The following is a 15,320-nucleotide window of genomic DNA, read 5'->3' as shown; positions in this document are numbered from 1 at the left end:
AAGCAACAGCAAAGCCAAAGAATCACACACAGAATCACAGAATGACCCGGGTTGGAAGGGACCTCAAGGATCATGTAGTTCCAACCCCCCTGCCTGGCAGGGCCACCAAACATACACATTTACTAGATCAGGTTGCCCAGGGCCCCCATCCAACCTGGTCTTGAACACCTCCAAGGACGGGGCATCCACAACCTCCCTGGGCATCAAAGAGCTACTGAGAAAGAGCAACACGGCTGGAGAACATCTCAGCCTTCCCTCGAGGGCAGCTGCTGTGCTCAGAGCGTGGAAAATGACTTCTGCAGATCAATCACTGCTGTCTGATACCTCAAAGGGCAGAGCACACAGAGGTGGCTGCCCCCTCCTGTCCCGACTGTGGCTTTGGTAGCACACTGGGAACACCACACCAGGTAGCCTCTGTTAGCAAAAGGTGACCTCAGGGTCCACATATCCCCAAATAGGGGAGGAGAATATCTGCCCAAAACCCTGCATGTAAATTCGGGTCACTGTGCAAAGAGCTGGGATGGCTGCCACCAGCCTTGCAGGACCGGATGATCTCGGTGGCATTTTCCAACCTTAATGATGATCCTATGACTCCAAGCTGCCACTGCCCCCAGCCACAGGGCTGTCCCTGCCCACAGCATCCCTCCATCTGCTGCCGGTGCTCCCCAGATTGCCCCCCTTAGCTGTTCTCCCCATCACCATCGCTCCCCCATCACACAGCACCCCACACATCGCAGTTCAGGAAGGGACACCGCAGCTCTTCCATCTGCTGGAATAGGACCCTCAGGGCACAGCACACACCTCCAGAATGGGACACCCTGAGCATGACACCCTCAGAGTCTGTGCTTTAAGGACAGCAGGTCCTCCCCACAGCTCCGTGTGCAGAGATGCTCACCGTGCCATGGCAATGCCTGCTCCCTTCCTTCACACACCACCATCCCAACGCCCACCCCATCGCTTCACATCAGCGCGGGCATCGAGGCGTTCGCTGCTTCATTCCATCGCACACAGAGGCAGCGATGGAAAGCAGGTCACCCAATACAGAGCACGTTATCGAGGACCTCCCTCCCCGTTACCACCACTGCAGAGCACAGCAGGAGGAGACACCCACAGCCGAAGCGGTCCCGATGACTTTTTCCCCCAGCCGAGCATCCCCTTTGTCATCTCCCCTCAATAGATGCTGCTTACCTCTCCCGCAGGCTCTGCTGGGGGCTGGCAGCCCGGCTCTGGGCACCGTGTGGCTGTGGGGCCGGCTGGGCACGATGCTGGGCACGTCCATCTGGTGAGAGCCGGGCAGGTCCAACGCGATGGATGGATGGATGGATGGGGACCTCCGCACTGGGGAGAGCGCCGCGCACCTCCGCGTTTGGCTGCTCTGCAGCGTGGGGCCTCTGCGTTATTGCTGCTGTCACCTCTGCCATCTAGAGGGGAAACATCCCCATTGCAAACACCTCACAAAGCATTATCGGACGGGAAAATCCCGCTCTGTTGTCACAACTGAGATGCTCGGCACTAAGCTGGAGGAGTAGGATGCTCTGCATCAAGTGACAGACCCCAAGAGGGGCAAATGGTAAATAGAACTGCCGGCTGTTCCATTTCTAAACATCAGCGAGGTACTACAAGGGCAGCACAAGGACTGGATCATCAAATCATAGAATGGCCTGTGTCGAAAAGGACCACAATGATCATCCCATTCCAACCCCCTGCTGTGTGCAGGGTCACCAACCAGCAGCCCAGGCTGCCCAGAGCCACATCAGCCTGGCCTTGAATGCCTGCAGGGATGGGGCATCCACAGCCTCCTTGGGCAACCTGTTCCAGTGCGTCACCACCCTCTGCATGAAGAACTCCCTCCTAAAAGGAGGTCCTGTACTACAGGGGTTGCTTGAGGTCTGGTTCTGCCTTCTGCCATCCCCAATGTGGAGGATGGAGTTTAGCACATTAGGAGACCTGGCCTGAGTGGGACTGGAGCAGGGCAACTGGGCAAACCAGGGATGAGATATAAAGAGGATGAAACCCTAAAGAGTTGAATTAGAAGTGTAAACCCGCCCAGCTAAAACACAGTGTGCAAACAGGCCTGGCACTGCGCATCAGCCTGCTTTCCCTTATGGGCACAGCTGGAAGCAACCACCTGCAGGACATGAGCTCTGCAGGACCCACCAGCTCTCCAGGATCGAGCCCCAAATGCCTGCGTGCTCCACAAGAGGCTTTGGTACAGCCAGGCTGTAAGCAGTTGTGCTGTATCCCTGCTCTCACCTCTTACTGACTCTGAAGGGCTTTGAGCACCCAATGATGGTGTCTCCAAACGTCTCCCATTTGTAGCTATAAGAGCAACCAAAAATCTACCTGCATCCAAAGTCGAATTGCTGCCGAACTAACAGAGGGAAGGAAGAACTCGCAATACTTCTCTCCTAGGAAAAAAGAATATCTGTGGATAGATCACATCCTGCAACAATTCCCATCCCCTCTCAGCTTATTAAACAAATCCATCTGTTCGCAAGCACTGCGGTTAAGAGCATCCAGGCTGTGCTGACGTGCTGCTCTGTGAGAGCAACAGACCCAGAACAGCACAGAGCCCGAGGAGGGCAGGCAGTGATGATCAGAGATGCCTGGAGGAGCTGCAGCAGATCCACAGAAGGAAGCAGAGGGAGGCCAACACTTGTGACTGTCAGCAAAGACAAATGCCCATCTGCCCACAATGCTCAGCAGCTGCAGCTCCTGCCCAGCCTGGCAGGACAGCTCTGCCCCCAGCAGCAGGTGCTGTGCTGTGCTATTGCTTCCCAATTACCTGCCTGAGGTACAAACCTGGGTGAGCACGCAGCAAGCAGCAGGCCAACAGAAACACGAGCACGAGCAGGTTTTGTTTTCCTTCCTTTTAATAGAAATATCCTAAAGTAACTTGGGAGGAGGATGGGACTAAAAGGGAATGTCTCTTGGAATGAAATGCTGTGATGGAGCTCAGGAATGACGTGATAAAGTTAAAACGTCCAGGCAGGCTCCGCTCAGGACTTCCTGGATTCTTGGGCCTTCTGGATTTCCTGTAAGAAGATCAGAAGAACAACTGAGCACCATCACTTTTGGGAAGCGATGGCTTCACAGCTGTGGAGAGCAGCACATCATGAGTGTGGTGGACCTCAGCAGAACAGCCCCATAGGATAAACCACAGCACTGAGGCTCCTGCATAAGCACCTGGAACACAACAAGGTGTGACCAAGAGGCTCTTCCCAACAACAAACCCCTTCTATGCTCTCCAGAGGTACAGCCCTGTTCTGCCACCAGTCCAGGACTGGATCCATTTCCCACTCTTGGTTCACATCATTCAGCAGCTCTAACCTGGATCAGCTGTAGGCACACTTCTGTGGCTGGCTGTGGTCTGACTGCTCAGGCTGGCAGCCAGGTCTACCCAGGGAAAAGGCATCAAAACCCCCCCAGGACTCACCTGCAGGAGCTGCTCCTTCAGTTCTGAATAGGCTTTTTCTAGATCATCATTAATAATGACCAAGTCAAAGAGGCCGGGCTCTTTACCTAGTGAAGAAGACAAGGACAAGGGGCTTACAGAAGAACAAGCTTCTTTTCCCTGTGTCATCTCTCATGCACGATCTGAGTTCCTGCAGCACTTTATTATCATTATTTCAGCCACTGCTTATGTGCTTCTCTGCTAAATGCCCTCAAGGAATTGCGATGGGAAATGATGCAGCACGATGCTTAGATCAAACCCAGCTAATGCCCAAGCCCTGCCAGCGTTCCTCCGAGAAGTCAGATGTTTGTGCAGAAAACAGCTCCTCCATCCCCAGTGCACCCCAATCACTGGGCACTCTGCTCAGAGGCTCCCAGACTTACTAAGTTCCAAATCTACATGGGCTGCAGTCAAACGTTTCCGTAGACTTTCTTCTGTCTCAGTCTGTCGGTCACGGAGTCTTTTTTCCTAAACCCAATGATAAATGTGTTAAAGAAATGTGTATCCCATATGCTGCACACAGGAAACACCCCCATCCCATCACCACAGCAACAGTGAGAGTGACACAACACTTTGCAGAAGGCTGGAGGCCTCAATTCCATCCCAAACCTGTGGCCAAGCCAGGCCTGGGCTCAGGATGTCTGATCCACAGCTCCAGTTTCTAGTCTCTTCTCCCCTGTATATTCATGCCCATGTTCCTCCCTGAACCATGGCAGGGATTCAGTCCCTCCCAGAGACACAGAGTGATCACTGCTCTACAGGACCACAAGAGAAGGAAGGGGTGTAGGTTTATCACTGCTGCAGAGAAACAGCCTCCTTAGGTCTAACTTCAATATTTGGACCTTATAACCCAGCATGAGCAACCATACTGACACATGGGAACTGTGCAGTAGAGACCCGAATGACAGGGCAAGACAAGGTTTATCACAAGGAGCCAGGCTGGGCAGAGCTAACAGTGTGCTTGGAAACCTCCCCCCCCCCACTGCCCCAGCCCTTAAGAACATATCTCCCTTCAACAACAAGGGGGGAACCCCCCATGGCTTCAGAGCAAGACGCCGATTACCTCTAACCGCTTAACGGCAAAGGAAGGCGGCCGCTCACCAGGACATCTATGGATGGAGGCTGCACAGAGATGTAGATGGGGTTCAGCTCTGTCTTCTTGATGTTCTTTACACCTTGGATGTCAATGTCCAGGATGCAGATCTGGTTCTTGGCTTGAACAGCCTGCACCGCAGCTTTACTAGAGACAGACCAAACAGGGGAGGGGTCAGAGCCTCCAGCATAGCAGTGAGAATTGGGGCCATCCAGCAGTAGGCCTGCAAAGGGCTCCCACATGCTCAAACTGCCGCAGGAGGGAAGAACATCTGCTTTGCTCTTGATAAGCAGTTTCCCTTTCCTTGGGTGTCCTTTGGGGACCTGGGGTAGCACAGAGGGCAAAGCCCTGCTGGAGGGTGTGGAAATGGATAGCGTGACTATTCCACGAGGAGTGGATAGTGATAGGACAAGGGGGAATGGTTTTAAACTGAGATGGGGAGGTTTAGGTTGGATCTGAGGAGGAAGTTTTACACCCAGAGGGTGGTGATGCACTGGAACAGGTTGCCCAAGGAGGCTGTGGATGCCCCATCCCTTGCCCTACAGCCAGCCCTAAACTTGCTCAATTCCCTGCCTGTCATCAGGGCACCCCTTTGGATCTCTCCTTGTGAACCAGCACCTGCAAAATCATCTTTGTGGAAATCTCTTTCCATCACAGAGATGTGTTGAACACAGACCTGTCCCATCCTGTGCCCTAGGAATACAGCAAAGCTCTGGCCAAGGAGGACTCCTTAGACCCAGCATTCCTTCCCCAGACTGAAGGGAAGAGCAGGCAGACAGGCAGCCCATCTGCACAGCTGACCTGCATGGCGGCAGGGACTGCTGTCTGCAGAGATGCTGCTGTCACAAGGTCAGAGAGACACAAGGGGGTGGCTGGTGGCTCTCCTGATGCCATGGAGGTCCCACAGCACAGCTCACTTAAACCCCATCAGGAAGGGGAAAGCTGCAACAATGCTGTGACACCAGCAACATGACCTATTTGAATACAAAGAATCTCTACCTTGCCCAAGGGAGCAGCAGCAAAAGCCCAGACCTGAGCAGCACCCACAGCAAACCTACAAGACCTCCCCAAAACAGCCCTTCTATAGCAATATAGGCTTCACCTGCTATCAATAGGAGTCCAGCAATTCCTGCTATAAGCAACTCACTAAGAGCCAGCAACAGCCCTCAGCACAAGGCCGAGAACCCCAAGCCTCCATCCTGACCACAGCCTGTAATTTAAGGCAGCTTCCAAGAAGTCCTGGTTTCTGTGGGCTTATCAAACACGATCCCTCACCTCTTTCAGGACTCTGAAAGAAATTAATTCAGGTATTAAATATCAATAGTTAGTAAGATTTAGGGAGCACAAAGGATTAGCAAAAACTTCAACTCCTTCAAACCACAGCAGACACCTGAGAACTGCCACCTCCTCCACACCAAGCAGAGTGGATTAAGCAGGGCACACACGAAGGAAGGAAGCCTGTCCTACACACCATAAACCCTGGGATTAAGGAGTCTGAACTTGGCTTCTCCTTGGCACTGGGTATTTGAGGTAAAGTGGAAGATGATCTGTCAGGTTGGGTTTCTCTTGCCAAATGAGCAATGCTAAAAGCACTGATGCCAAAGCAGAGACCATCCACCTGTAGCAGCATCAGAAGGCCTGAAGCTCAGATCCTGAAAGACTGCCCAAGCTGTGGGGAAAGCAGTAATGTCAGTGTATGGTGCATTCAAACAGCTCCCTATCCTTTGTAGGAAGGCTGAGAGCTGGTGTTATTTGGTCTGGAGAAGACAAGGCTTAGGGGAGACATCACTGTGGCCTTCCAGCACTTCAGGGTAGTTACTAAACCCAAACCATGCTGATAATGGTCAAAGAAATGCAGACCTTCCTGAAAAGTGTTCCAGGTATCTGCTTTTCATTCAACCAACTGAATCGCTCAGACATACTGAGCTTTCCTCCTCAGCAGGTCCTTTGCTGTAGTGCCACAATTTCCTAACAATAATTACATAAGATATTTGACTTCTAATTAACATTGCCGCTTAATGTTTTATTGATCTTCAGCCCTCATGCCCAGAGCAATGCTATTTTAAAATCCACATAACTCTTTAAACACAGTCAAGGGTGGCACACAACGTATCTACGTGCAATCAGCTGCTTCACTAAAGAAGTACTCATACTTGCTTCACAATCACAGAATGGCCTGCATTGAAAAGGCCCTCAATGTTCATCTCATTTCAACCCCCTGCTGTGTGCAGGGTCACCAACCAGCAGCCCAGGCTGCCCAGAGCCACATCCAGCCTGGCCTTGAATGCCTGCAGGGATGGGGCATCCACAGCCTCCTTGAGCAACCTGTTCCAGTGCGTCACCACCCTCTGGGTGAGAATAACAGCCAATGGAGATGTCACCCCTTCTGGATTTACCACATTCAGATCAATAGGTAACATGGGATGTATGGACAGGAAGCATCCCCAGGTTAAACACTTTCTCCTCCAGCCCCACCTGGGCTCAGATCTGAATGCATACCTCGTCCCATACATATTTCCTGAGAACTCTGCGTGCTCAATGAATTCACCAGCATCGATTTCTTTCTTCATTTCTTCTCTAGTCACAAAGTGATAATCTGAAAAATGGGAAAAACACAGAGAAATCAGCAGCTTGAAAGGTGAAATTCATGGCCAAAGAAGACATCTGCTTCATACAACCTTGGCAAACAGTAGATATCTACCTCCTAATTAACACATACAGTGCTCCCTCTCTACCCCAACTGACCAGACACCTGCTCCAATGCTCCTGGAGCACTGTGTGACCAGGGCTCTTCATGCCCCTTCCCCCCTGACTGGTGCAGTGAGAAACTCCCCTGCATGTTACAACAGCACTGTCAAGGCCAGTGATTTGAAAGCATTTATGATTAAAGACTAGAATGGGGAAAAGACACAGAGTAAGAGACGTAAAAGGGAAGATCAAATAGGAAAGAACAGAATTGCTTCTCTGACTTCTGTTGAAACATTTTCCTTTCACTTCAGAAAGAAAGCTGCCTTTGGAAGTTAAGTGCAAAACTCATTTGTTTCTGTCTGAAATATGACAACAAAGCAGAAAAGCATCTTGTCAGCTGCACACAAACTATTAACTCAGATAAAGACACCTCATTAAGCAGGTGCGTCTCCCAGAACACTGTGCCTTGGATGAGCTAACCAGAGATACCTGGCACTTTGGAAAGGAGCATATAAACAGGAGGGGGAATGGCTGTTTGTGAGGGTGGGCAGTGATAGGACATGGGGGAATGGTTTTAAACTGAAATGGAGAGGTTTAGGTTGGATCTTAGGAGGAAGTTTTTCCCCCAGAGGGTGGTGACGCACTGGAACAGGTTCCCAAGGAGGCTGTGGATGCCCCATCCCTGCAGGCATTCAAGGCCAAGCTGGATGTGGCTCTGGGCAGCCTGGGCTGCTGGTTGGTGACCCTGCACACAGCAGGGGGTTGGAATGGATGAGCACTGTGGGCCTTTTCAACCCAGGCCATTCTATGATTCTATGAAATCAAGCCACTCAGTGCTCACATACAGACTGCAGTGCTTAAACTGAGAGCCCCACACTGACACAGTGACCAAGACTTTCAAAGAAAGAGAGTCTAGAAAAACAGGGAGCATGTGCCCCATTTAGCATTCCACTGCTTAATTCAATTGTAGCCACTGAAGTCAAAATCAAAAGGTATATATATTCAAATAGATCATTACTGAACACTCCCTCCTGCCTACAGAAATGCTCCCTATAAACATGAATGTAGGACCATAACTTACCTGCAGTTCCTATAGTAACTTAAATGTTTTCAGAGCAATAATGAGTCTGGTGGGACATGCCCAGTTACAACACACTCACCTTTGCCATTTACTTCTCCGGGTCTCGGCTGCCTCGTTGTATCTGCAAGCAAAAAAACAGCCTTGAAAACTGCAGGCACAAGGAAGTGGTAGTAAAAGACAAAACAGCACCACACATGGAAATTAACTCAATCACACTGTAGCCAATCAAAAACGTTTCCCATTCAGCTACAGACCTCCTGTGTAATCCACTTGGATCTCTGCCTTGGTACAAGGGAATTAGCAATGTCCTACATTGCAAAGTTACCTTCATTGGAAAAGATTAAGCAGCACCTACAGACATGCTTAAAATAGCCAGGTTTAAGGAACAAGGGCAAAGTGCTGCGTGGAGCAGGTGAATAAGCCAGACTGCCTTTAAAGCCTGTTGGAAGTCATTAAAATGATGCAAGTTTGAAGTTTGAAGAAGACACCCTGCAAACTAAACGAAATCTGATGGGCAGCATGGAAGGCAATGCCAGTTATTTTATTCAGGACTGGCAAGAGTTAACCCAGTGTAGGAAGGCAACAGAGTGAATGAGCTGCCTGTGCAGCACAAACTGAGGGCAATATTTAAGGTATCACAAAGGGAAAAGGAAACATTTGTCTCACAACAAGCAACTGACTAAGGAAAACTCCCCCACTCTGCTGTGGATTCAGCAGCACATAGTAACACTGGTGGCAACGGTGTTGCATTAATACCCTACAGCCCCTCTCAAAATGCCAAGGAGAGCAACACATCTTTTCATAGAATACAGTGGGAAAGGGATTTAAAATAATTCAGCTCATGTAAATGGATGGTTATCATACAAACCCCTCACCCTGTGCTCATTCTATCCTAAGCCAATGCCCCTTTCCCACAGGCTCCCAGGGACAGAAAAGCTGCACTCACCCACCTGTTGTGTGTCAGAGGATGCAGTGTTCAAATACTGCAAGCCACATCTCTCATGACTAAGGGAGATGTTCTCTTGGGTATTTGCCAGGTGTGAGTGGATCACATCAGCAAATTGGGGCTACTTTCACATTACAGGGAACTGCGTTAGATCGAATAAAGGTCCCCTGCACTCACTTACAGACACCAAAATGCCCACACATAGATGCAGGCAAAGAATAGAAGCCTGTCACATGGGACGCAAATAGAGGTACAGAACTGAGCTCCGGGCTTGTGGCCTCAAATTCCTCCACAGAGACAATCAGATACTCACGAGAGACGCTGAAGCCGAAGATGTTCTCATAATCTTTAAACAGTTTCTTTATCAAAGTGCTCTTCCCTGCACCTGATGGGCCGCTCAGAACCACTGGTCTCGGTCCCTGCATGGCTACACAGACAAACAAACACATGGCTGGTAAGAAATAAGTAGAAAATATGGGTTTGAGCTCCCACTGGCATCTCAGATCCACAAGTGCCTGTCCCTTAACATTTGATACACGTTAGTGGTGAAAAAAATGTCAAATTATGAGAAATCAGAAGATGAGAGCTGATGGAAAACACTGAGGAGTGCAGCCTTGGGTTACACCTCTCTGCAGTTGTTTCTTCAGACAGAAGGCAAAGACTGGGTGTTTTCATGCACCCTCTGGGGAGGGAGAACGGTTAATTATTAATATGTGAATTAGGAGGAAATTTCTGTAGTACAGTGCAGGTTTTTCTCTAGGGACTGTCATCCACCAGCAGCAAATGGGCAGCTTCTAATGCAGAGGTGATGCTAAGAGCAGGATGAACCCAACAGGTCTATTTTTCCTACTTACAACCCTTTCTCTTCTACAAGCAGTGAAGCCCCCAAAAGGCATCTCTTTATTCTAGCCCAAGGAGCGTTCAGCACACAGACAGCATAATGCCTTCCCACTTTAAATCAGATCATAGCAATGTCATCCTGACCTTGCAAATCACTTTTCAAAGAGCCTTAAGCCACACGCAACCTCTTACAAAAGCAGCTGCTGCCAGGGATGGTGGAGCTGGCTTATGTGGCTCTGCTGCCTACCTGACCCAAAGCAGGTCCCTCCTTATCCCCAGGTCCCTGCTGCACAGCTCTGTTACCTCACACACACCAATCAAGCAGCACTAAAGCCAGCAAATCACGAGCTCTCAGTGTTCCCTGCTATCCAAACCTGAACAAAAGGACAGATACACAAAGATGACGCAGTCTGAGTGACATCTAATTCATACATGGCCACAAGAACAAGTTCAGTCATCAGCTGTCAAGGAACTGTTTTGTTGCTGCAGGATTAGTCCCACCATACATACATTACCACGCTGCTGAATGAGGCTCCATCACCCAAAAAAAAAGAGAATTATAAACCATGAACAAATCTTTAGCAAGTCCTCTTGGGTACAGACCTTTGCTGTTCTTCCCTGATCCTCTGCTAAGTTGTAAATAGACCAGGTTTTCCCTAACTGCTCAATACAGAAAGCAAACACCTCCCTGCACCACCTCACCAAACTCCCATTCAATGCCCAGAGCAGGGAAGCAATGCTGCTCTTGCTGGCTTTTCAGAAGCATCTCTGTCTCTTCTTGTTCCCCCCACCCATAAACCAGCAGTGGAGCTTGTGAAACATTCCATAAGAGAATTACCCCACCCAATATACTGGTCTCCTCCTTCCCCTGGATACTTGCTACCATCTATCAGGCAAACAGGAATGTAAACCTGCTCAAATCATTTGTGATTATTTCATCCAAGCCCAAGGAAAATGGGAAGGAATAAGAGAAACAGGCACGGTACCCATTGAGTGCTGCCTTCCAATGCACCCCTACCTTTTGCTTTTGCTCCCTCTCAGTCCGGCTCCTCGCAGTGGTGACAGGTTCTCAATCTGAGCAGGCAGACAGAGCTGAGCTATTTGTGAGCTGCCTAATTACCAAGCTGCAATTTTAAGACAGCCAATGGAAACTGCTCGCTGATCTTTAATCTCTTCTTGTGCTTTCTGCTCCACTCCCAGCTCTCCTGGCAGGTAAAGTCACAAGCAAACACTGTTAACAAGCTGATGGGTGCCAGCACTTGCTGACACAGACAAAGCAGTGACCTGGCTTCATGTCTTCAGGGAATACCTGGTCTGGTCAGCCTCAACCTATCACTCCAGCTTTTGTGTTTCTACAAGCCTCCTTTAAACCTACAACCTCCCAAATCCTCAGCAGACAGGACTAAGTTTCCTTCAAGTCTTGTATTGGAGGCTCTTGACCTCATAACTCACCCCTCCATCCGATGACAAACCCCTCCAACACCCAGTTTTCCTTCTCTGGATATCTGGATGTTAAGAATCTTGCACCTGTGGTGTTATTGAATTGAAAGCCCCCCCAACACACACCCCTTTGCTCAGATTTTGGCACTTTGTTGATTTTCAAGCATGAAGCACAAAGCATCTCTCCTTTAAGAGTGGTTTTGAACCCAGCCTAACCACCATGGGTCCCCAAACCCACAGCAGTGTGGTTTTGCAGCTGCAGGTGAAGGCCGCATTGATGCTGTTGTGCCACAAACAAGAAGAACACAGGAAACCATCCCAAAGGCAGGGAGCAAATCTCAGCCTGGTCCTGCGTGGTACAGCCACGTTGAATTTCACCTGGCAGGTGGCAAGCAAAGCAGCACAAAGAGTTAACCACAAACAAAGCTGATTAGAAGAGAAGTCTTAAAGAGAAGGTAAACCACCCTACAAAGGAGAAAAGCAGCTTAAAGGACAGTCAGTCGGGAGCCCCAGCTAAAGGCTCCTGGATTAGGAATAAAATCCCATTCCCTATTTATAGCATTTTGTCCATGAACTCCCAACTCCCCCTTTGTAACTTTTAGGGCTGATTTCTTAACAGCTTCTGGAGCCACTCATTAACCAGGAGCCACAGGAACTATGTAGCAGGACACGGGGAAATGGTTTTAAGTTAAAAGAGGGAAGATTTAGGTTGGATGTTAGGGGGAAGTTCTTCACTAGGAGAGTGGTTAGGCCCTGGAACAGGCTGCCCAGGGAGGTTGTGGATGCCCCGTCCTTGGAGGTGTTCAAGACCAGGTTGGACGGGGCCATGGGCAACCTGATCTATGGGGTCTCTATGGGGATCTATGGGGTCTCCTGGGCAACCTGATCTAGTAAAGGTGTATGTTTGGTGGCCCTGCCAGGCAGGGGGGTTGAAACTACATGATCCTTGAGGTCCCTTCCAACCCAGGTCATTCTGTGTGTGTAGAACAGAGCTCAGAGGTGAGCCTGCCTAAATGCCCTTTGGGTTGTGTTAATAAAAAGCATGGCTTGCTTTTACCCTTCCTCCAAACAGGTTTGCAGTGCACGTTCTCCTGCCTTCATTAATTCTATACGGGGATTTATCTGACCTGCAGCTGGCAATTCCTTCCTCCTTCACAGAGAAACACTGACAGGAGCTGAGCAGCAGCTGGTGGGCACAGCAAGCAACATTTTACCTGCAAATGATTACCACAAAGTGCTAATTTAGAACCACAGAACTGATGGGGTTGGAAAAGACCTTAAAGATCATTGAGTCCAACCACAATCAAACCACCCTGCCCTAACTAACAGCCCTCTGCTAAATCACATCCCTGAGCACCACATCCAATTAAACATACTCAAGGATGGGGACTCAACCACCTCCCTGTGTGGAGAAAACCCTAAAAGAGGTGGAGAAGACCCTGAAAGGTATTGGAAGAAAGCAATAAGGTCTCATTTCATCCTCCTCTTACCCAGACTAAACAGCCCCAGGTCTTTCAGTCTCATAGGGCACATTCTCTAAGCCCTTCTCCAGTCTTGTTGCCCTTCTCTGGACCCGCTCCATCACCTCCATGTACTGAGGTGCCCCAAACTGAACACAGCACTCAAGGTGAGGCCTCACCAGCGTTGATTACAGGGGCAGGATGACTTTCCTAGCCCTGATTACCACATCATTCCTGATCCAAGCCAGGATGCCATTGGCCTCCCTTGGCACACAGCAGGCTCACATTCAGCCCATCACCACACTGAGGTCGCTTACAGCTTTCAGCCCTCTGGCCTTCATAGTCCGCTCTGAGACGGGCAATGTATGCCTGAATTCTGCGTGCTCCCACCGACCCGAGGAGGCCTCAACCCCCCCACACACCGCTCCCTCGTGATACCGACTCCCTCCCCTCGCTCTCGCTGCCCTCTACCCGCCCGTTATCGCACACAACACCGCTCACCCGCCGCCCGGGCGATGGCCCCGCGCAGCCGCATCCAGCTCATGAGGGGGAGCTGTGGGGAGGGGAGGAGCTGTGGGGAGGGAGGAGCTCCGCGTCGCAGCGCGTCCTCGTCAGCACTGATGACGTCACGAGGGGCGCCAGGCGGGAAATAGCTGGGTGAGGTCACGTGAGTGGGGCAAACCATAAGGGCGGAGTGCGGGGGGGGGGAGAGACGTGGTTTATTCGTAAGAGATAGAGTGAGGGGTCGGAACAAGAGGAAAGTGTGAGTTTTGAGCATCGCATTGCTGGTGTGTGGTGGCGGGGATGGCGTTGTTATGGGTGGTGGGGGGGTGTCACAGCGCGCTGAACCATTGTGGGGTGTTTTGGGGGCCAAACCATTGCGGGGTTGGGGGGGGCCATCTTGGGGCAGGAGCGCTGTGAGGGGTGGGCGCCATCTTGAATCCGGTGTGAGGGGCGGGCGCCATCTTGAATCTGATGTGAGGGGTGGGCGCCATCTTGGGGCTGTCCCTGTGTTGTGGGGATGTCACCTCACGCCATCCATCCTCTGGTTCTGTTCTCAACCCTCCTTGTCCACAGGTTGTCCCCAAGTGGCAGCAACACATCCCCTCGCATAGAGCTCAATGGCGGCTGTGTGGAGAGCGCTGAGGTGAGAGCGATGCTCGGCCATTGGGAGCCCCAGTGTGGGGTCTGAAGAGCGGGTTCATCACCTGCCCTGTGGTAATCGACCCTCACACACTCAGGAGATACACTGTGTAGTTTGGGACGCTATGTATTTTGGGGTAGTCCAGGCCCTGGTGCTTGCTGCTTTCCCACAGATCAAATTCAGGCAGGAAACTCTGTCCTCCAGTGTCCCATCTGATTAATGTGCCCTTCAAGGACTCTTGACTCAGGGCAGTTGTTGGTTATGGATACCAAGTATTGCTCAGCTCTGTCCTGTGAGACCTCACCTGGAATGCTGTGTGCGGATGGCAATGGGAGTGAGGCACAGGTTGCCCAAGGAGGCTGTGGATGCCCCATCCCTGCAGGCATTCAAGGCCAGGCTGGATGTGGCTCTGGGCAGCCTGGGCTGCTGGTTGGTGACCCTGCACACAGCAGGGGATTGGAATAGGATGAGCATCATGGTCCTTTTCAACCCAGGCCATTCAATGATTCTATGATTCTACAACCCTTACAGTTCCCTTCCAGCTCAAATAACTCTACAGCTCCATGACTGCTTTCCCTCTTGCAGTGCCCTGCAGCCCCGCTGCCTTCACACATCCTGCAGCCACCACAACTCCAACCGCACCTCCATCACCCACCTCCGCCGCCAGGTGTTCGGCCGCCTCTACCCGCTGCTGCTGGTCCGCACCGACGGCTCCACCATCCACATCCGCTACAAGGAGCCCAAAAGGATCCTCATGGTAAGAGGTTCGACCCAACACTGAGTGCACTCAGGGCTGTGCTTTGCTTTGGGTGCTGCAGCCTCACCCTCTGCCATCCCTCCCCCTGCAGCTGCCCCTGGATAGCAGCACGTTGCCCGAGGCTGAGCGCAAGGCCCGGCTGAGGCGGCAGTTCCCCAGCAAACTGCGGGTCAAGCAGGAGGAGACATTGGAGGAGCTGGATTTGGAGAAATACAAGAAATTCTGGAAGAAATAAAGCACCGATTTGGGGTCACCTCCCACCAAGGCCTCCTTACCGAGCTGATGGATGCACCTATAGAAATAAAAAACCATTTTGTTAAGGATTTATTAGGGTTTTTAGGTGGTTTTGCCTCATTTTACGCCTGCTTTGGGCCGTTTCCTCCCCCCCCCTCCTCTTCTCCCCCTCCACGCTGCGGT

At 50.9% G+C, this 15,320-nt stretch overlaps 2 protein-coding genes across 18 annotated transcripts; one reads left to right on the top strand and one right to left on the bottom strand.

Moving 5' to 3' along the window:
• Positions 1-2,855: 2,855 nt before the first annotated feature.
• Positions 2,856-13,559, bottom strand: GUK1 (guanylate kinase 1). Of its 13 annotated transcripts, none has more exons than XR_014943254.1 (10): positions 13,504-13,559; positions 12,600-12,756; positions 11,121-11,307; positions 9,576-9,689; positions 8,396-8,437; positions 7,047-7,143; positions 4,518-4,694; positions 3,838-3,922; positions 3,437-3,522; positions 2,856-3,035 (listed from the first exon to the last, which is right to left on the bottom strand). XR_014943254.1 is itself a non-coding variant. In XM_085539127.1 (10 exons), the coding sequence occupies exons 4-10, from the start codon at positions 9,685-9,687 to the stop codon at positions 3,000-3,002; spliced, it is 597 nt and encodes a 198-aa protein (XP_085395253.1). In that variant the 5' UTR covers positions 9,688-9,689; positions 11,121-11,307; positions 12,600-12,756; positions 13,504-13,559; the 3' UTR covers positions 2,856-2,999. The 13 variants fall into 13 exon arrangements, 6 of the variants coding, with proteins under 6 accessions (XP_085395253.1, XP_085395254.1, XP_085395256.1 ...); XR_014943255.1 differs by having other exon boundaries at positions 12,670-12,756; XM_085539127.1 differs by having other exon boundaries at positions 4,556-4,694.
• Positions 13,560-13,615: 56 nt separating this feature from the next.
• MRPL55 (mitochondrial ribosomal protein L55) lies at positions 13,616-15,226 on the top strand. 5 transcript variants are annotated; one of them, XM_015852995.3, is made up of 4 exons: positions 13,616-13,659; positions 14,080-14,149; positions 14,732-14,903; positions 14,995-15,226. In XM_015852995.3, the coding sequence occupies exons 2-4, from the start codon at positions 14,124-14,126 to the stop codon at positions 15,136-15,138; spliced, it is 342 nt and encodes a 113-aa protein (XP_015708481.2). In that variant the 5' UTR covers positions 13,616-13,659; positions 14,080-14,123; the 3' UTR covers positions 15,139-15,226. The 5 variants fall into 5 exon arrangements, with proteins under 5 accessions (XP_015708481.2, XP_085395262.1, XP_085395260.1 ...); XM_085539136.1 differs by having other exon boundaries at positions 13,616-13,669; XM_085539134.1 differs by lacking the exon at positions 13,616-13,659 and adding an exon at positions 13,717-13,765.
• Positions 15,227-15,320: the final 94 nt, after the last annotated feature.

Source organism: Coturnix japonica, chromosome 2, assembly GCF_054131305.1.
Source record: "Coturnix japonica strain WE chromosome 2, WE-NBRP24, whole genome shotgun sequence".
NCBI lineage: Eukaryota > Metazoa > Chordata > Aves > Galliformes > Phasianidae > Coturnix > Coturnix japonica.
The sequence above is the reverse complement of the archived record's forward strand: the minus strand, read 5'-3'. Positions and strand labels throughout refer to the sequence as shown.